Raw genomic sequence first — 21,360 nt, forward strand, 5'->3', positions numbered from 1 at the left:
GTTAAGCGAGGACCACTGGGTGCAACTTAAGGCATGGATAGTGTACAGTGCTTTATAACAGAAGATGGAGAGTCCCTGTTTACCTCAAACTCAGCGTGTTTGTGGACATCCTCGGCCCGCTGTCTGTTCAGGATGAACTCTGCTTCATTGGCAACACGCACAATGTGATCCTTCATGGCATGGCACAAGAGTCTGGCAAAAGAGTTTAGATGTGAGTTGCACAAATATTGGTGAACAAAAAAAATTAACCGAAAATCTTTCAGTTTCTTTGATTGAAATTGTCAGCCGAGCTAATAACTGTGGAAATAACTGGTGCATTAATTTCTAGGCTGTACTTTTTAAGGTTTAAATTATGGAAAAAAGATTTGTTTAGTTTGGGACTTCTCACACATCTCTACCAGAGGAGGTGATACACATTAGGGTAAATGGATGGGTGACCTTAAAGCTCATTGGATTACCTTCCCTCATTGATGAGCTCGATGAAGGCCAGTCCAGCATTCTTCTGAATGGAGTTCTGCCACTCCTGTAAGTGGAAAAGAACAATAACATTAATATCTGCAAAGATCTTTTTAAAGCAGAAAATACAGTGCTTTAAAAAAAGTATATGGTCTCTTATAAATATTTGGATATTTTTAACACGTAGTTTTGATTATGAAAGAAATTTAATAATTTTTACCAGTTATGTAATTGCAATTTCAATCAAAACCCAGTGGTCCACATATGGAAAAAACACTATAGCTAACTTTTTTTGCTCTCTAATTTCACTCATAACGCCCAGACCTGATTACTGTCAGACGTGTAGGATTGTAGAATAAAAAAAAAAGAATCGCTCTGACAAAATGAGGCAATAAATCATGTCCAAAGAGTGACAAAATTTCCAAAAAAGAAAAGAAGGGGGACAAATTATGTTCACATTAAATCTCTAACTGTACATTGCATTTACCTTTTGAGAATGTTCTTTTACACTTAATGGAACACAAAATTATAACTTTATACACCAATGTTTTAAAATTTGTTTTGGGGTTTTATATAATCAAACAAAACTCTAGTAAGCTTTCACTAAAAGAAAAGGAAGCAAATAGAATGCTTTATTTGTTTAATCAATGACACATTAGTAATGTGAAAACAAACATTTTCATAGCTCTAAAAACATCACTACAATCACACCCATAAATTGCACAATTTTCCATTTCTTGTGCATATGGGAGGGGAACTTTTAAATGGGATAGCACTGTTGCTGAAAGCCTCAAAACTATCAGCGCTCCATTAGCTGCACTGGCTCTTAAGGCCATCTCCCGTTACACCCCCAGCATCTAGGGGATCGATTTCTGGGCTCGAGTTTGCTCTCCACGGCCCTCTAATGGCAGACGAGGCGGGAGTCAGGGGTAATACTATACATGCTGACGAGATGCCTCATAGAAGACAAAAAGGACAGGGAGTGGTGGGATGAGAGGGTAGAAGATGAAAGCAGTTGCTACTGAAAACACTGCGGCCAGGAAAGAAGAAGAGCCTGGAAGTGTGAGTGATGATGGAAAAAAGGAGAGAAGAGAGCAGAGATGGAGTGGCTGAACTCAGGAGAAAGACCAAGAGGATAGAACTTGAGGATGACTTCAAGAAGAAGAGCTCTTCTGAAGAAGAATAGAAATAAACAGACTTGAAGATGTGAGATAGACTTCAAGTCTTCTTAAAGAAACCGGGTCGCCCAGCTCTGTAATGGTGAGTTTCATCCTGTCTTTTGATCATCAAGTACAAGAAATTAACTACTGGGTTTTAATGCATGAGGACAAAAGAACCAGAAATCTTCCTTCATTAGTCAAGATCTGATATTTTAATGATTGTCTTTTTGTGTTTTAGGATTAGGAACATGCAGTTTTCTTTCTTTGTAAGCATGCATATCAGATAAAGTCATATTACATCTGCAATGAGTATATTTCATAGCAATGAAATATCATTAACCTCAGTTTATGGATACTTTTATCTTCTTAAATCATCATAACAGATAAAGAATCAAACATTCAAAAATGCTAAGAATGAGAAAAATGCAACAAAATGAAGTTTAGAGTGTCAGTACATTAGAAAGGCATTAAAAAGTGATTTTTTATTAAAAAGTGACCCTCATAGATTCACTGCACAAAGAGTGATATAAGCCAAGTCTGTTAGTTTTTATGAAAATTAGGTTTCTCAGAAGATTTGATTAATACAGAAGACCAATAAAAACAATGAAGCTTGCTGACCATGTTCTGTACATTAAAGTTCATCAATAATTGGTCAGAGCTGCTTTTACATAAATTATTGAATGCCATTTGACATGGCATGGAGATTTTGGGAATACAGTCTTCAGTCTAAGTAAGTGCAAAGTAAATGCAAAGATGTAATAACCCTATTATTAGAGATGATCCTGAATGAGAATAAGGTTGAAAGGTCACCAACCTGAGAACAGAGCAGCATTACAAGCTCCACCACAGATGTGCTCGACTTCATGCACACCAGACCTGCAGAAAACACAAACACCACAGTCAGGAGTCCTTCTTCTCCTCATCTGACAAATACATTTTCCCAAAACACAAAACATATCAGTGAAGTTATAGGAGAGTTAGCAGTTTGGGTTGCTATACAGTCACCGTATCTTAATTTACAAGAGGCATGCCACAGGGAAGACAAAAAGCAGAGAGATTCAGGAAGGAAGGAAGTGGAGGAGGAAGAGAAAGAAGGGAGAAAATTGAGAAAAAGGAACACAAAGACAGTGAATTTCAAAACAGGAAGCAGGTGGGCAGACTGAAGACACATTTAGGACAACGTACAATTCAACTGATGCTAAATATAATCTGATCTAATAACATATACATCTCTGTCTAGCTGAGTTCATACAGTGCAAAGTAGTGACTTCATACCTGCTTGACGAATGAGTGAAGCAGATAAAAGACGCTCATTCACTCCGTGTTTCTCAAACACACACACAGGCACACTTGGTGTTTCTCGCACTCAAACATAGCAGTGAGGGACAGTGAATGAGGAGACTCCACAGAGAGGGACGCCAGTTAGAGAAAAAGGAGCCGTGTACAGCACCTGTACCTTCTATGAGCAGTTCCTGCCCATGGCTACCCAGCAGCGTCCTGGACAGGAAGGGAGCAAAGTCCACAAAGATCTCCCTTAGCAGCGGGGCCACTTTCTCCAGAGCGCGCTCTAACTTAGTGGTGATGCTGCGGAGGAGAACAGGGCGAGAAAGAAAGATGAAGGAACAAAAGAAGTGAGAAGGTCATATGTGACAGACAAGAGCTTAAAATATGTGGGATTTACAAACAGATGTAAAATACATGCATGACAGAAATGAGCAGGGAAATGGGAGGACAAGAGAAAAACCGGGAGTTAAACCAGACATGGACGACGCAAAAGGTCAGAATCAAACATGATGATGGTGAGGGTTTGGTGGCAAGGCGGCTGTGTTACTATTGGGAAAGTGCTGCAGTTAAAAACCTAATCATTGAGCAAATGAACTTAAAAATGGATGAAGCAGCTTTACTATATCGCACTCAAGTGTTGAAAACTGGATTGCGTGTTTTCTTGTACTATAAATGTTTGGTGTTTCTGCATTGAGAATTTTTCATGTATAGAAAAAGTTCAGTTAAATATGGGAGAACTGAAAATACTTGTGATCCACTTCCTCATTTGCTTTGCAAAATTTGTTTGCTATTTCTCAAGTAAATGAGCAAAATATATTTCATAATTAAGCTAAGGCAGGTGTTGAAGCAACAGATCTCACAATATTTGTAGAAGTTGCCCATTTTAAGGGATCTCCATTTCAACTATATCCATTTACAGTAGATGTCCATTTTTTTTATTCAATGCATATTTTCTCAGATTTTGCCAGCAGTGGGTCAAAAATTGTTGTCATAACTGTATGCATATGTCTGAGCCTATGAACATAATGTTGGCCCTGTGTGATTTAAAATAAATTGTACAAAAATCAAAGAATTTCACAAAAGAAAAGAAAAAGGCACAAATAATAGTTTACAAAAAGGGTTAATGTTAAGTTCTGCTGAGAATTGTAAATATTAAGCTATCATAGCTGGTTATATTTTCACATTTTTGTGGCTACTGTTAATATCAGACAAACAATTAGAAGCAAGAGGCCACAGAACAGAAATTTATTTCCCCCTGCTGTTCTTCTTCTAGTTCAGATTTGTATTTAATTAGGTTCTATGAAATTTAGCAGTCACTTTCTAAGGTGTGACAGACAGTGGTCTGAAAAACCTAAACTATCAGTAAACAGAGCAAGGACAGCTTCAATGTGGATTTCTAATATCAGTCAATTCAAGCCAAGCATGCATTGTAAACCTTTACCACATCTTCAGTTTAGGATTAGTCCTTTGCTCACATTAATGGCAATGGTTATTTTCATAAAAAGTTGTGTGGATCTGCTGTGAAACAAAACAAAACCTGCCACGCCAAATTCAGCCACTGTGTGAAAAACAAACGTCTTGAAAACAAAAGATAAAAAAATAATAAAATAGAAAAATAAATAAAACAAGAGGTCACAAGAGCCAAATAACTTTTTTAGGTTGGGTTTGCTTTAGTCAGAAATTGATACATGATGTGCAGATGAAGAGAATTTTTGTTCCCTCAAAGTGAGTGCCTAAAGATACTGACTGTTGATGACTACCATGTAGAACCCCACCTAATACAAAATCCAACTTGCAGATATCAAGTTGTGACAACAGGTGAAAAATTTAGATTAGACAAAAAATGAATCACCATGTTTGAAAAAAAGCAAAAAAGTAAACAAACTCAAACATAAATCTGCAATCTGTTTGTTACTATGGAAACACTTGTGACCTAGGTCCCTGACAAAGGAGTAAAGTGAAACCCAGGTCTGATCTAGACTTTGGGCTGAGTGTGTGAAGACAACCATGCAGTAAGGGACAGACTTAAATGTGGTGCAGTAAATGCGAACAGTATGAGCTGTTGGCCTTAAAACAAAAGCGATGCCATCATCTTGCTGAAGCAAAGATGTCCATCTTTTGTTACATGGCATACAGAGAACATTTAGTAATAGCTGGCCAGAGCAGAAAGGGTGTGGTGGAGGGTGTGGCAGAAGGAGGGGGGGGACAGGACGGGTGTCTCCTTGCCTAAAACACTGTCCTGCATCTCGGGGGGCTGCCTGGAAGCCTGCCAGAGAGCTAAAAGACTTGAGCTCAGGGGGCGTCTGACCGCTGCGCAGCGCACACTGCGCCACCTCACAATAGGCACTGGAATACAAACCACACATAAAAAACACACATGCAGACATGCACACTGATTAAGGATCACACGTACACACCTCACACACTCCTGTGTCTGCTAATAATTAAAGTACAAACTTCTACAAATCATTTCCTTTCAAAAATCATTTCCTGGTTAATAAAAACGTATTCAAACTTTAGAGACGTCAACAGTGTTTTTACCAAGACAAAACAAAGGTTGATGTTAATGAAAGTTTCATTTACATGTTCTCTGGAAGACATTAAGAGTGGTGAGCTCAAGTTTGTAGAAATACATAGCTTTGGAAAACTATTTATACCCCTTGAACTGTTTGATATTTTATTGCCAGAAACTGCACTTTATTTGGATTTTATGTGATAGACAAACACAAAGTCATGGGAAATTGCTAAATGAAAGGAAATGTTTTCTCACCAATAAAAAGGAAGAAGTGTGGATTTAATATTTTATAGAATTTGTTTTTTCTCCGCAATTACAACTGCAGATGCAGAGACTGATGTTTTTTTCTGCTCTTTTTTTTGCAAACCAACAAAAATATAAAATAGATATATTTGTGAAAATCAACTTTTGCCACAGAATAAGGTTTAAACGTCGACTAGCATATGGTCTAATCCCGCTCTGGGAGTATGTCGAGTGGTGTTGTCTTGATAGAAGATGAACATCTGCACCAGGCTCGAGTGTTTTGCAGTCTCAAACAGGTTTTCATAAACTCTGAGCAGGTACTCAGCCACAGCTAAAGAAAAGGATTCCCTCATAAAGATGCTGCTGCTACAGTATTTCACTGAGGGGGGACGCTGTGATCATTCATTTTCTGCCACATGTAGGTTTTCATGTAGGCCAGAAAGTCCAATTTTGCTCCTTCTTCCACATGTTTGTTGCGTTTCCAGATGAGCTGTGGGAAACTGCAAACGGGCCTTCTACGGCTCCTTCAACGATTATTGTTTTCTTGTTCCACACAGCCCAGTTTTCTGGAAAACAATTCTAGTTGTCCTGTCTCTGTAGTATCCCAGAATTATTTGGGATTGGTGAAGTGCTTCTGTCATTAATGCTATTTGTTCATTAATGTTCTCTGATAAATTTCTGAAACCTTCACAGAACATTTGGATTTATAATGAGATGAACACAGGTGTTTAACTTACCATTATTTACTACTAACATGATTTCTTCAAGCAATTCAAGTTCAAGGGGTATGAATATGTTTTCTGTACACTGCAATCAATTGTGTTTTCCTTATCTACAGTGCAGAGCAAGCTAAGACACTGAAACAGAGTCATCATGCCGAGGCTGAAGAGCAGCATACAGCGTTGACTAAGTGGGATGCGTCAGTGGTACGTGTGCATGACAGCTTAAAATAAGTATGGTGAGAGGAATATTAATCTTAATCGATATGCAGCCTGGGAGCCAGGCGAGCTCATGTTTCACTTCCTCTGGCTGGATGCATCTGGCCCTCCTCCTAATGAGCTCAGTCTCTCTCTGTGTGTAGGCGTGTGGGGGTGTCTGTTGCAACTGCAGCCATTTTTTTCCCCCCACATCGAGGATGCTTAATACCAAAGCTCGATCTTATCACATGAGATTAATGAAATCCCTGTCATTTGTTCATATTTTCCAATATTTCTCTGTTGTCGATGTGTGTATACCAAATTCAGGCAAGTGCTCTGAATTTGCTCACAAAAAAAAATGTATGAATAGCTCTTGCTTCAGCTAAGAATTAGACACAGTGTTTAAATGAACTGACTGCAGATCTGAGGAATTTGCTACCAAAGCTTTTGCGAGCTTGTAGCCACATTCCTGAAGCTCCCAAGTCTTCCAGACAATAAATGCATCATCTAACCTCTCTGTGAGCTGTAAGAACTCTCCGAGAAGGATGAAGGGGCGGGAGTGAGGTGGAAATATGACAACGACACACTTGAAGCCAGACGCATTAACGTGAGAACGAAAACCAAAAAGGAAAGAAAGAACAGAAAAAAAGAGGAAGGAAATCAAATGGCTGGAAAGCTTATACGACGGCGTTTACACACACCTCATGTTCTCCATAGTGTCTTCTGGCATCGGGGCCACTGTCTGCACTGCTGGCAGATTCTTACTAGTTGCACCGTTAACGAACGATGACGAGGAGGAAGAGGATGAGGAGGCAGAGTCTGCGGCACCTGGGTGGTGGGTGGGGGGGCAAAGAGGTTAAGAGGAAGAGTGGTGAAAAATAAGACGACAACCCCAGATATGAAACATTTATATCACCAGTCAGAGGCAAATAAATTCTATTTGGATGTTATTTCTCCAGACAAGCTGCTGCACCTCTTCTGGTAATGGTTTGTGAAAATAGCTTTGCAATCAATATAAAGAATCCAGTGCAGGGAGCAATTCTCCCCCCACCTAGCCTCTTCCATTATGGATGCATAATACAGCAGTGTATCTCTGACAGGCCAGCAGGGATGTGAATACTAATCTATTCCCTACAATGGATCTGCTGAGTGTGATGCTGCATCTGTTTCTACAAGGAGCACAAAAAGTAAATAAGAGCAAACGTGGAAGAGCGCTGGTGACAGCCTGAGGGGAGTTTGCTTACTTGAATTAAATAGCTTGTGTTTTCTATCTCTATTCTCAAACTGTACTCATCTGGTTCCTGTGACGCTGAAGCTATTTCTAAAAAGGAGTTGCTGATGCAGCTTCTTTCTATTCAGTTTTTTTCCTCTGGCAGGCAAAGTGTGGAAGTAAAAGTACAAGGAGTTTTGAGACAACACAATCAATTCAGACCCGACAGGCTGAGGAAAAGTCATTCAGCAAAAAAAATTATATATACATATATATACACGCAAAAAAAATCTGCATCAGGGTTAGAGATGCATCCATTACATTCTTCCTGTCCAATAGTTTTTTCAACTTTTCTTTGTAGTCTCAGGGGCCAATTCTGACTATTTTTCTAATGTTTTAACAAACATTACAAAATATGAGGAACAAATGGGGAAAGAAAGGCAGTTTTTATGATGGGCTAATAGTTTTAAGTGGAAACTGAAGTAAATATGAAATTGTTTATACATCAAAGCACATTCTCAATCTTTATTTAATCTGATCACTTTTTTGTAACTGTAGATGAAAGATAGCAGGAATTTTTAGTTATTGTGCTTTTTAGTCTTGTAGAGATCTGATGTTTTCCTTTTCCTCCAATCCAAATAAATAAATAAATGTAAGTTCTATACTTTCACAATAAACAATAATGTGTGAACTATCTTTTATGTATTTTTTTCCCAGCCCCCTGGAGTCTAGCAGGTTTTGTTTCCATGGACCGAGTCTCCATCCACATATCCAACATTTTTTTTCTCTCACCTGTAGTGTTGATCATGCTCTTGGGTGTTGCTGTTGCAGCAGCAAAAATGTTGGGTGTGCTGCCAGGAGTGGCTGATCCACTGGTGGTGGGTGTGCCCACCGTGTTGACAGACAGGCTGCCGGGTGGGGGCTTTTTCACTGGAACAACAACACTCCTGTGAAAAGATGAGACACAAACGATTAGGCAAAGTGGCACTTGAGACGTTCTAGCTGAGATTTGTTGTGAAATTGCGCCTTATAAATAAACTGAACTGATGTGAAACACCGACTCTGTAGTGCCTGCAGTGTTAAAATAAAGTGACAGGTGACTTTGGTCCTCATTGAGGTCACCATGGCATCTGATGTAGGTAGCCTAGCAACAGGGAGAGCAGGTATCTGAACCCAACTCAATGCTAACAAGTCAATATCTTTCTCTGCGTTTCCCCATGTAAATATGGCTGACCTGTCAAAGGAGTGGAACTGCATGGGCAGCATGGGGTGCGTCTTCAGAGCGGGGTCCGGGTGGTAGGGCGTCGGCCCGGACTCCTGACCCAACTCCGTGCCATCAATGGGAGCCGCCACCAAGCTCTTCAGGATCTCCTGCGTTTCAGGGAGAAAAACAAATCTGGTGAACAGAGAATCATTACATTCTGGTTTAAGTGTAGGCTTCTGTGTCACAGAGAAAAATGAATATACAACGAAGGAAGATTTAAACTTTGAATGTCCAGCTGGAGAAATTCACAGGGTCATACACATGGTTAGAGCGTATCCCTTATTCAGACTCAGATAAAATAACTAAACCATATCGAAAAATGCCTCACAGTAAATAGAGGTTATTTTCCTGGAATGTTGTATTTGGTTCATGTTAAACATGCCTTGTATTGTGGTGTCCAGATATTTTAACTTAAGATTTCTTTGTCCAAAATCCAATATTCTAGAAGTCCTGGTCTTTTGTCTACATTGGTGCAAACTTTATTCTGACCTTCATATATTTCTTAGAGTTCACCAGAAATTATATTTGTCTAATTAAACTGATTTCTTGTGAAATATCCACATGTCCAAACATGTCAGAAACCGACAGGTTTTCGTAGGGTGCCCTAATATTTCAAGACGCTCACCTTAACATTGATGCCTTTGTTTGTTTGGCTGATGCTAGAAATGGATGAAGGAGGCGCTTGGCTCGAGTTCGGAGTGGATCTGGGATCGTGGGGAGAATCCGGAAGGCTCTCCTGCGACCTCCGGACGTCAGACGACAGACTGCACAGCAGATCTGTCCCTCCACTTCCCCCTCCACCATTGTCTCGGTCTCTGTCTGTCTCTCTCCCCACCAGGCCCAAACCAAGGCCACCGAGGCCCACCTCGGAGCCGTTCAGGGACCCAGCCACGTGTCCTTCTTCTCCAATGCCAGAATCCGTGTGGGGGAGGCCTGCCAGAGGAGAGTCATCTACTGGGGTAGGGGTCTGCTTGTCACGGTCAGAGAAGGCTGTGGATGGGTGCTCTGTTATGATGAGAAAGAAATAAATAAAATTTTATTTTGTTTATTTAACATGCACTTATATATATGGCCAAATATATGCATTGTTTAAATTCAGATACCAAAAGAAATCTATGGATATTGTTTCTTGAAAACTGTTTTTTTGTGCCGATTTCCTCCTTTCTGTTTTATTTGAAATTTTTATCTCCCTGTTAAACTATTGTTGCTTAGCTGCAGTCTGTATTTTCTCCACTCCAGGGTAAAAATGATGAGTCACTGACAAATTACTGTATGATATAAATGATTCTGAACCAGAGAAAAAAGGAAAAATCACCTGTACTGGTTGGGGAGTTTATCTCATGGCGGATACTTCTCCCCGACAAGCTGGTGGACCGGCCAATCTCTCTCTGCGGTTCCAGAATATCTCGGTACTTTGACACCATGAGAACTGAGATGAAGTATACGACTGCCAGTGCCAAAAACTGAGCCTGCTTACTGTCATCCTGCAATAAAATAACACAAACATAAAAAAAACATTATATTGCAAGCACAGTGGGATATGTTTCCTTAGTGTTACAACACAAATAAATTCACCAACAGGCATGCTCACCACATCTCTGAAAACTACAGCTCGAAGACGATTGATGTCCACGTCCTGAAGGAGTCTGTCTGGATCCTGCTACAAATATAAGTCATGAAATTGTTGGATCATTGGATGTTAATGGGCTAGCTTTTAAGTGCAGCAGGATGTGAATGTCATGAATGTGTGTTTGGTACCTTGGTTGCAGTGGAGGCACTGTGGAGGCTGTCCTGTGACTTGCTGCTGGTTAATGAAGACTTGCAACTTCGATCTCTTTGTCTTTGTCTGCACTCCAGGCAGTTTCTGACGGCCACGCAACACACTGAAGGAAACAGGAATTTTCAGAATGAGTGAGGTGTTTAAGATGAAGTCTGAAAAAGCACAAAGAAATCAGAAGCTATCTAAAGGGAAATGTTTTTCTCCATGTCTGCAAGACGAAAAGCAGATAACAGAAAGGCTGAATATATTTCAAGAAAGTTGTTCTGTTTTTAGTTTTGAAAACCTGTTTGCTATATAATATAATGAATTTTGAAATTTTGGTAGCCGTTTAGAAATCTCAGAGTAATAGATCTACATTCTCTTGGAAATATACATAGAGGCAGCTGCTTCAGATGCATTTTTTTGAATATTGTTCTTATGTCATAACCATATCCATCTTGAAGAGAAACTAGAATCAGTTAAAATCAGAATTGGAAGCTTAAAGCTATATATATATATATATATATATATATATATATATATATATATATAAAAAAGAAAATCTCAAATCAGTATTAAAATCGTAAATAGTGGGTCGCTTTTTATAAAATATTTTCACTTAATAAAGTCATCTTTAATGAGACCTTTCCAGGTCCCAAAATAAGACTAAAAGCAAAAATGCACTGCTCTGAATTTTGCGACCAATTTGCAATCTCTTTTTCTTGTATAGCTTTGACCTTGCAATGCCCATTTGCATCGATTTCTCTTTAAGAACTAAAGCATAGGTAGATAATACAACTTTTTTCTTGCCTTCCTGCCATGAACCCCTTTAACTTATAGATATTAAGAGGAGAAGCAACATTGTACTGTGTGTGTCAGAAAGGTGTTACTGTAAAACAGGCCTTTACTATTTTAAAGCAAGTAATTTTTGCAGAGTTTACATTTTAACACCTTTAGCCCACCGTACATTACAGAAACATTAGCTTCTGCGGGTTTTCGCCATACAATATATATCCTTACGCTAACTCTGAGCTTTGCAGCAGGTTACCAACATTACCCCATCCAGTACATTCAGAGGAGCTTTGTTATACTCTGTTTAGCCTTCTTGTCACCTGCTCAAGTCTCACCTCGTCTTGCTCTTTTCACAGTGTGAAGCCACCACAAACTTGTGTTGACACTTTTTAAATAGATTCTTATAAATCTGTGCTTTCTTTGCCTTTATTTATAAAACACTTCAATGATTCTGAAACTAGCTAAAACTTTTTCAGCAAGAAACAACTTCCACACCAAACAATGTGTTTACATATGGTAAGTAAATAATCACAAAAAGTTGATGAAACTGAAAATCAACACAATTTTGTCTATTTTTTATGCATCTCTTATAAAAATTTCAAAGTTTAGTTTCAAAGTTAACTTATAAAATTGGAAATATTTACAGCACTACTGATACTAAATATGGCTAGCTAAGCAAGCCATAAACCTGTAATGACGATGTCTACAGTCATAACCATGAGTGTAGGGGTTTTGATTCTGATCAATACTGATGTTAGAGCAGCACACACCGAGGCGGAGACACTGCCTCATTAGTCCTCCCGACGACATGTTCTTCTCTGCTTCGATCTCACTGAAGTTCAGCGAGCTGGCAAACACCAGAACGTCCACCATGGCCATCAGGCGAGACAGAAAAGTGACCGCCGTCTCTGAAGACATGCCCTGTGTCGCCTCTATGTTCTCCAACTCCGTCTGGATTGGGGAGAGGAAACAAAAACGAACACATTGGAGAGTCAATAGTAGTGAATATCTCGGCTATAAACAGTGAGAAAGAAGCTCTCTCTGCAGATAAGGAGAGACGGTGAAATCATCTTTTTTTTTTTTTTATAAAGAATTCGCCTTTGGGAAAGCTGGGCCTTGGATCAGCATGACTAAATCAGTCATGGCTGTTTGTAACAACAAACAGGAAGAGCAACTTTCAGGGTCATGCTGAGAAATCAAGATGATGAAATCTGGCAACATAAAGTGCTCTCCACAATACACAGGATATGAAGCCTGATGACACACAGGTAATGGTAACAATAGGTTTGTGACAGCAGCAGTGTGGTTGTAGTCAACATTGTCACTGGAATTGACCTTGTTCTGTGACCTTTAGGCTGGATCTGTTTTAATTCCAAAGCACTTATACTGTGATATATAAATATCTATAACCTAATAACAGCACCAAGTGTTTGCTTTGCTGTTTCACAGCTTCTGTAAGCAGAGAGCGCAGGTCTGTGGGGACAAAGTGCACGCATCTGAAGGCTCATCAGAGCATAGACAGTTGAGGAATAACAGTGACACAGAGTGAGGACAGAAGTGCTTTGGTTGGTGCTCTTAGTTCTTCTGGTGATGATGAGAGTCTCAGGCTCAGTACGCACCTCTCCCCCTGCGCCTCCTCCCCCAGGAATGGGGGTCACCTCCTCTCCCTTTGAACCCCTCTGGGGTCCGGCTCCTCCTGCCTTCTTTGGTGTTGATACAAACGGGACATTCTTAGCAAAAGCAAGTCTCGAGGACGGTCTAAAACTCTTGTTCCCTCTCTTATAGAAAAGACACTTTAATCCAGGTCAGACGTTTACATACACATCATAAGCATTATGGTCATATTAGGCTTAAACTTTTAATAACTTATTTTATCCATTCTGTCAAAATTCCAGCTGATTCTGAAAATAAAACTTTGGTTCAAAAGTGGTATTGTTTCTTAAGTTTTTAAAGTAATTTATGTATGCTGGGTGCATACACCTTGACAATTCCTACATGCTTTCAGATCTTCACAATAACTAACAAGTTTACTAAAATATGTTGATGTGTGTTTGGGTTCATTTTCACTTAAACACTAAGTTGTGTCTATGTTTCAACCATCTATTTGATTTATTTTTGTTAGGGCAGAGGACCTGTATGCTTTTGAAGCTTTATGTAAAATGTTGATACTATACAGTATAGGAAAAATCCATAATGCATTCAAACTTATGCACTCAATTCATACAAAAAATTCTACATGCTAAAATGCTGTATTATAATCCAACTCCAGAAGAATAGCTTTTCAAATACACAATTAAAAGTCCAAAATTAATATGACATTCATTTCAATGATGTGTTTATAAATGTCTGACCAGAAGAATTTTTCTAATTTTTGGGGGAAAAAAAACAAATTTATGTATTCTTTTTATTGTGTTTCCAGTTTTTCATTTCATAATCAAAAAAGTGTTTTGAAAGAAAAACGTAAAGTCTGACCGCAACAAATAATCTAAATTGGAGATTTGATTAGCAGCACAGAAGCACAGCAGAATAAAACACCACGGATGTCTGACACGCATGGGTTAGTGTTGCTCACAATGATAATAAAACTAAAACATAAAAATTAACAGAGTAGAAAAAGAGGAAGAAACTGTAACTTACAGTGTTGGCACTACTCTTAGAACTCTGCGCATGCAAAACAGACAAAAACAGAGACAAAGAAAGACAAGAAAATACACAAAATACACGCAACACAGAGAGGAAACGAAAGATTAAAATATATAGACAGAAAGAAAAAGTTATTTAAATTATAAATCAAATTGTTAATTCAAAAGATTAGAGCAAAGTTTAAATAACGATCAAAACAGCGTGTTAGATCAAATGTTAAATGCATAAGTTATTAATGATATGAGAAGAATCCATGTTTTTGAAAAGTTTAATTTTTTTAATAAATGCACATATTGTTAAACCAAACAGGATGTTTTACCAATACATTTAAACTTACATAATTCTTGCTCTTGTAATGTTTTATTGCTTATAAATAAACAACCATTAAACCGAGGGAAAAGAAACGTTTTTATTTTTTTCACAAATTCCATGCACATTAAAGAGCTACAATTCTCAGTTCTACCACATGGGGGCAGAGAAGAGCCACTTACGGAGGGGGAGGTGGCGGCCGACAGGAGAGGGAGGATGCCTCCACAGGCAATGATGATGTTGTCCACCATCTGAGAAATTAGGTGGATGGTGTTGTGGACGAAGATTATGTTTTCATTGCTGTTCACGAAATCCATCACTGACTTGGTGGAGTGGCTGAAATAAAAAGGAAAATAAGGGCAGGAAAGTTAACTTGGCAATACAACCGGGGAAAATGTGACCTAATTTTATACAGCAGACACACACAGCTCACGTGGCCCCACTCACCTCCTCCACACGTGCACGTCCGTCTCCAGCGCAAACAGCAGGTCAGTGAGCAGCCTCTGGTGCATCGGGGACCATTTGAATTCTGGGATCCGGAACATGGTGGTGCGTGGGCCGGGGCTGAACTGACGCCGCTGCTCTTCCGTCATGGGCATTCCCCGGAAGCCCAGGTCGACACGCAGGTCCCGCTCCAGCTGGGCTGCGGTGCGGCCGTGCAGGGCCTGCAAGGTAGAGGACGACTGAAAGGTCAACACTGAGTTTATCCTCTAGGTTAGCACATAAAAACAGTTCCGATTACAGTTCACTTAAAGAATCAAAGCTAAACAAGGGAGTGTCTGCTGTTATTTCATAACATGAGTTTTATTTTCTCAGTTCAGGTCAATCAAACTGAACAGAATAGGACCCAGACTATTACCCTCAGATGAGAAAAAATGTCTAACTCTGCTGCCGTCTACATAAAATTCTGACAATGTGTAGATTAGAGAAACTCCACAATTAACTGAAACCTGTGCACCCATTCTACTTTTTTTAAGTTATTGAAATATAATCATTTTCCCTAATGATTATACTTTAAGGGCTTAAGTGAATCATTAAGAGCTCACAATTATGATGACATACAATGAGTGGATGTAAACTTCAAACCAGCAATGTTTGTACTGTAGTTTCACAGAATCACTAGGGATTCTGAGAGCAAAGCCAGGTAATTATGCACCTTGAGAGTTCATACTCACCTGGGTGGTAGCTGTAGTTTGGATCTTTTTTATGTCTTTGTCTTTCCCATCATCTGATCTCTCTGTATCAGAAGCGGTACTGGCTGTGTCTCCCCCGGTCTTCAACCCTGCAGTCTCTCCCTCTGGCCCGGATGCTCCCTCCCCCTCTGGGAATTCTGGTCTAGTCGCTCCCTGGAGCTGGTTCTGGCTCTCGGCTTCAGCAATAGAGCTGATGTCAGCCAGAGGACTCTGGATCTTGAATGGTCCATCCTCAGGGAGTTCCCCAGGGGCGTGGCTTTGGGTTTGTGTTAAATCGGAGTCGCAGCTGGTCATGTGGGCCAACAAGCTGAGGTCATCACTGGCGCTGGTGGTGGAGTGAGCGGGGACGCTTCCTGATGGAGCAGGCTGGTCCGGACTAGGAAGAACAAGGGGATCTGTGGATGCCAGAGCTGGAAGCAGCTTCTCATCAACCTGGTGAAGATAAAATCCAAATTGGTAGCCAGAAGAGGAGAATGAAGCTACACAAAAACCATTCTAATTAATCAGGGAGAGCAATAATGAGATCCTACTTTGCTAAAGAGAAATCCATTGTTGCTTGGAACACTGTCTTTCTCATCAGCTAACGTGATGAGAGGACCCATGTTCCCATCATCCTCCATGCTGACTCTCGACAGTCCCAGGCTGGTCCCGATTCCAACCCTGGAGCCTGCCGTGTCATCTTTGGGCGCCAGATTCCCATTCAGGTTCGGAACAACAGAGCAGTAAGAACTGTCCAAGAGAGAATCCACTTCTACTAGAGGTCCGTTTTCTATTCCTACCCCACCCCCACTGCCTCCCACACTTCCACTCAGGCCCTCTGGAGATAGGTCCAGGTCATCCAGCTTCACCTCAGTGGCTTCTACTTTTTCCGCTTTAATGTCCACCAGGAGGTCATGGACCTCCACTCTCACCCCTGGACCAGCACTCTGCTCCCCTGGCGTCAAAGCTTCACCGTTCGGCCGCTTCACTGAACCTTCAGCAAGAAGGTTTTGCGAGTCCCCGCCTGCCCCTTCGCCATACTCTGCTTCACTTTCAGGGGTCTGCGTCTGAGAGTTGTCATCTATCTCTAGATTCCCGTTAACGACGGGAGCTGGTGTGGCCGAGAGACCGGAGATTGTGGAAACAGACCCTTTCTTTCCTTTCTTCATGTTTTCCTCCTCCTGACGCTGGTACTCTTCATACATCTTAGCTAAGTACTCCTTATGGGCTTCATAGGTCACCTGTGACAGATGGTGGGATATAATTGGAAAGGCGATCAGAAGATGTGTACTGAGAGCAGCTTCCCTCCACATCCATACTCAAAAGGTACCGTACTCCCAAGGGGGTCTATAGATCATCACAACCAGACAGCATGAACAAAACTGGGACTCAAGTCTCTAGAAGCATTAAGGCCAGAATCCATAAAATCAGCTCAATTTTATGTTTAGAACAGGGGAAGATAAAAAAAAAATCTTTGAAAGAATCCATGGATTTAAAAACATATATATAACTGGTATGTTTTTTTCTTTAGGATGTATCTGTAAACATCTAAGTTCCTATTATTGCTAATAATAGGCACACAAATGGTATTCTGGATCAGTTTTAACCCAAAATACTTTTTAGGTCTTTCTCTAGGTCTTTGCAAAAACTTTCTTCTATCAGTCCAGTCCTTGCGAATAATAGCATATGATAAATATCTAATTGTCATATACTCAAAAAAGGAGTAAAGCAAACTCCAGCAAAGATCTGATGCTTTCTTCTGCAAAAGATCATCTACTGTCATCCATGTTTTCAGCTTTTAAGGCTTTTAGGAAATTACCTGGTTGGTGTTGTTCTATCAAACTGGGTAGCTTGTTTATTTTTCAAAGATTCAACCAAAAAAAATATTTTTGTGAGAGTCTGCCAAAACTATAATAGTTCTGTTTGGTGTACATTTACAGGGTGGCTTACGCTTTCCTGAACTACCTTTTCAGTTTTGATAGTATAGTCTTAAGACTGCTGAATTAATCATTTCTTCTACTGCTCTACATTTATGTATTGTTTGCAGAGATTGCTGCCATTAATATCATGTTTTTTATTTTTCTTTGCACAGAAAGTAAACCCCATCCAGTGTTTCTGTGTTTGACTGATACTGATCCAGTATTGCTAAATGAACAACTGACAAAGATATTGTTACTACGTTTACTACGTTTTACTTATAATATTTATAGAAAGTGATCCAGGTTTTGTTGTTGCCGCTTGGTTAATATAGTAGTTTTAATGTTTTTTTTATTTCCTATAGAAAGTACTCCTTGTTCAGTGTACTTAAGTTCTTGTTTGCCTCTCTTTTCTGGACACAATCATTGACAGAGCTGATGATGCCATTAACTGTTCTTTTTTAATCAAGAATGTGACCATATTGGTTTCCATATAATAGGATATGAATCAGTTTGTCTCTAACGGGGTTGAGATGGCATTTATTTTTAAAAGGAGCTATGTCAGTAAACTAATTCTTATTCAGTTCTGCACAGAACTAAATTTTGTCCATAATAGGACACTAAAGATTTAAGTTTTGCAGTTTCCACTCTTACCTTAGAATGCGCAATGGACAGAGTGTCAACCCAGACCCTCCACCCTCCCCATTCATATTTGATAGCATGGTAGAGAAGGATCCGGAAGATGTTGTACACCATTTCCGTTATCTTTTGTTCCTCTGGGTTCTTGGGGTTGATATATCCGAGGGAGAACATCCAGTCCTGCCACACCGAGCACTGCAACAGGCAGCTGATACAAACACAAAAAAAGGTTACATGAGCTGCCTAGTGGCATATGATTTATGGCAAAATAATCATTTGTAAAATAAAATGATCAGTTATGAGGTGGAATAAATTCAAGAAACTTGTTTTGGTTTGGTTTTACCGTCGGTTTTCACGGCTGTTGCTGAAGAGTTTAATCATGTCGGAGAGGAAGAGTCTCCGAACTTCCATCAGCTCAGAACTGGGTGTGGAGTTCTTCAACAGGGTAGCCACTACCTTCAGAATCACTGGCGGAAACAAGAAAGAGTCCATAATAAGGGAGCAGGGAAAACAAGAAACTATGGAGTGATGTGTGAGTGACATCAGTAAGTGGGAGATGGCAGCAGAGCTGATTTTCAATCCAGACTTTGTTTGTTTGCATTACCAAAAAGAAAAGAATGGCAGATGGAAGCCACGGAGGAGTGCTTCATTACTTACTGGGGTTCTGGATCTTGACAGTAGAGTCTGGCTCAGGGTGGGGTTTGTGAACCACCTGGGTGCACACCTGCTCTGTCAGAATCTGTATTGACAGAAGTTTAGCGGATGCCATTTAAACAGCATATAAACCACTTCTATTCAGGCAAAATCATAAGAGATTATGTAAATCTGTATGGAAATGTAGAAAAAGGAGATGCTGTCACAATTACCTACCTCATACAGCGTGTTGTAGGTGGTGATGGAAACCGTGTTGGTGTGCATCATCAGCCTTTCTCCCAGCAGTGTGAATAAACTGTGTGTGTGCATGATCTCCACCTTCCTCCTGCACAGCAACAGAAAAATATATTGCATATTATTTAGGATCATTATAATTATTCCCAACAGTGATTTTCACTGAGAAAAGAAAATATCAGTAGGCCATAAAATTTTACCATGTCATTTTTAGTAGGATCAGAGAACAGCACTGACATATTTGCTAACAAAAAAGCTTTTGGACTAGGGGCTTTTATTTTATATATAAAAATATATAAAATTAACGGTTTTAAAAAGTTGACAATCTGCCAATGCAAAGAGATTGTGATATCATATCAAAGCATGGTATTTAAGATTTTGTATTAAGGAAAATGCTAGAAGAATGGCAGAAAAAACATTCACTAAGCTTGCTTTATTACTTATATACCAACAGCCACAAGGGGAAATTCATTTTCACCTCTTTTAACTGGGATGAAATTGACTTTCACCCTTTGTAAATTCTGATAAATTACTTAAAATTAATTACAATATTTAACAATTACATAAAAAACAAGGCATCTTAAATTGTACCTACTGGCTCTTTATTATGAACCTTTTTCATTTTAATGTTTTAGCTGTAGCAACAAATAAATAGAATAGTATTGTTCGACATGAATAAAAATTTTATTTTCACACCAACAAGGTGCCTTTCACTAAGGTGTTAATTGAGATGATGATTCATATTTTGTTTATTTGCTTAACAAATTAACATCTCCACCTTGTCCAGCTTTCTCATATTCCTTGAACACATTATGATATGCATGATGGGATTTGGATGCTGCAACAACAATTTGGAAAACAACTTATTGTTGCATAAAAATATTTTAATGACTGTCCAGTTCACAGATAAAAAAAGATATAATTTAAGATTTTGTTGTTTTTCTCCCTGCCTGCTTGTTTTGAGAAGCATTGTGAATGTAAAACTTACAATTTTAACTGTAACACTGCTTTAAAGTGTCAATTTCCATTTAACCCACACCTAGAATAGTAAGAAGCATCTTGCATTTTTTATTCAACAAAGCCTCCTCAATATCTTGTAAAATTGTAATAGTGTTGCTTTTTTTAGTCGTGCTGATATAACACTGAATTGGGCTTAGCAGTGGCATGAAATGCTCTTAAATGCTGCAGAAGTATGCAAATAGCAATAAAATGTGTGGTGGGAGCAGATTTTAAGTAGGTGGGGGACTGATTATGTAGGGCTCAGGTGCAGCCTGGTGTCCCTCTTCATGTTGTGCAGCAAGAGGTGTCCATGTCACATGGTATGACTAAATCCCCCAGCATTCATAGCCCCTCATCAAGATTTCTCCTCCCTCCGAGTGCAGACTGTCACAATGAATTTTCCGCCCAGACATGCTGATGAGATCTCCACACAAACATGAACAAATAGATTGCATAAAGCTCACTGGAGAGTGAAATGCTGCCATCCTGAAGTTGCTTTATAGTGTAACAGTGAAAAATCTCTCCGTTTCTCTGCATTTATGCAATGTTTGTTCTCTTTTGGCGACTGAAACAAACATTCATTTTGTGAATGCTATTACTACAAGAATACGACTCAATGTTAGCCATTCTCAGCATCACCGAGGTGGTTAGAAGTCAAATAAACCACAGATATGCAGAGACTGTACTTTTTATTACACTGTCAAGACAGACGTTAGAGGTGCAAAAGAGTGAGAGAGTGATACTTTCAGCACATAACAGAAAGAGGAGCAATTGTTCTGTTTTCTCATTTGGAGTAATCAACTTTCATTTTTGAAACATGCTCTATTTGGAAATGCTGGCAGCTGTTCAGAAATCTCATAGTTAATGTAAGGGTCAATCTTTTAAAATAAAATCAACAAAGAAACTGACATTTTCAACATACCATGATCAGCAAGTTTAATATAAAAATAAAGTAAAAAAAAAAAATGCTTCAGAATTATTTTGCCTTTGTTTTAAAACAAGTTAGAAATCGTTTTCTCTAAACGCATATTGTAATCTCTGCCCCTAATGTTAACTAATGACCACTCATGCAAGGAAGGATAAAAAGAAAAACTATTTTCAGTACTGTTCCTATAATACAATTCATAAAGAGATGCTGGAATTAGCTAAAATTGGTATCGACAAGTCAAAGCTAATTGAAAGTAAGAAATTGGA

The 21,360-nt window shown here is 39.3% G+C and overlaps 1 protein-coding gene across 16 annotated transcripts in view; it reads right to left on the minus strand.

Annotated features, from left to right (window-relative positions):
* The window catches only part of nbeaa (neurobeachin a), a 104,801-nt gene that overhangs the window by 12,331 nt on the left and 71,110 nt on the right, over nucleotides 1–21,360 (minus strand). For 4 of the 16 annotated variants that reach the window (XM_028031343.1, XM_028031349.1, XM_028031348.1 and 1 more), the window contains exons 18-40: nucleotides 19,150–19,258; nucleotides 18,937–19,018; nucleotides 18,623–18,746; nucleotides 18,295–18,487; nucleotides 16,276–16,965; nucleotides 15,728–16,177; nucleotides 15,000–15,217; nucleotides 14,735–14,888; nucleotides 14,238–14,261; nucleotides 13,220–13,303; nucleotides 12,371–12,551; nucleotides 10,808–10,932; nucleotides 10,641–10,709; nucleotides 10,365–10,533; nucleotides 9,675–10,054; nucleotides 9,020–9,156; nucleotides 8,578–8,732; nucleotides 7,277–7,403; nucleotides 5,127–5,246; nucleotides 3,067–3,200; nucleotides 2,431–2,492; nucleotides 459–523; nucleotides 84–192 (exon numbers count right to left, since the gene is read on the minus strand). In XM_028031343.1, the coding sequence (XP_027887144.1) occupies nucleotides 84–192; nucleotides 459–523; nucleotides 2,431–2,492; nucleotides 3,067–3,200; nucleotides 5,127–5,246; nucleotides 7,277–7,403; nucleotides 8,578–8,732; nucleotides 9,020–9,156; nucleotides 9,675–10,054; nucleotides 10,365–10,533; nucleotides 10,641–10,709; nucleotides 10,808–10,932; nucleotides 12,371–12,551; nucleotides 13,220–13,303; nucleotides 14,238–14,261; nucleotides 14,735–14,888; nucleotides 15,000–15,217; nucleotides 15,728–16,177; nucleotides 16,276–16,965; nucleotides 18,295–18,487; nucleotides 18,623–18,746; nucleotides 18,937–19,018; nucleotides 19,150–19,258 (3,961 nt within the window). The remainder of the gene's footprint in view (nucleotides 1–83; nucleotides 193–458; nucleotides 524–2,430; nucleotides 2,493–3,066; nucleotides 3,201–5,126; nucleotides 5,247–7,276; nucleotides 7,404–8,577; nucleotides 8,733–9,019; nucleotides 9,157–9,674; nucleotides 10,055–10,364; nucleotides 10,534–10,640; nucleotides 10,710–10,807; nucleotides 10,933–12,370; nucleotides 12,552–13,219; nucleotides 13,304–14,237; nucleotides 14,262–14,734; nucleotides 14,889–14,999; nucleotides 15,218–15,727; nucleotides 16,178–16,275; nucleotides 16,966–18,294; nucleotides 18,488–18,622; nucleotides 18,747–18,936; nucleotides 19,019–19,149; nucleotides 19,259–21,360) is intronic. The other 12 variants (XM_028031355.1, XM_028031353.1, XM_028031352.1 and 9 more) reach the window with 8 other exon arrangements.

Source organism: Xiphophorus couchianus, chromosome 11 (assembly GCF_001444195.1).
Source record: "Xiphophorus couchianus chromosome 11, X_couchianus-1.0, whole genome shotgun sequence".
Classification (NCBI taxonomy): domain Eukaryota; kingdom Metazoa; phylum Chordata; class Actinopteri; order Cyprinodontiformes; family Poeciliidae; genus Xiphophorus; species Xiphophorus couchianus.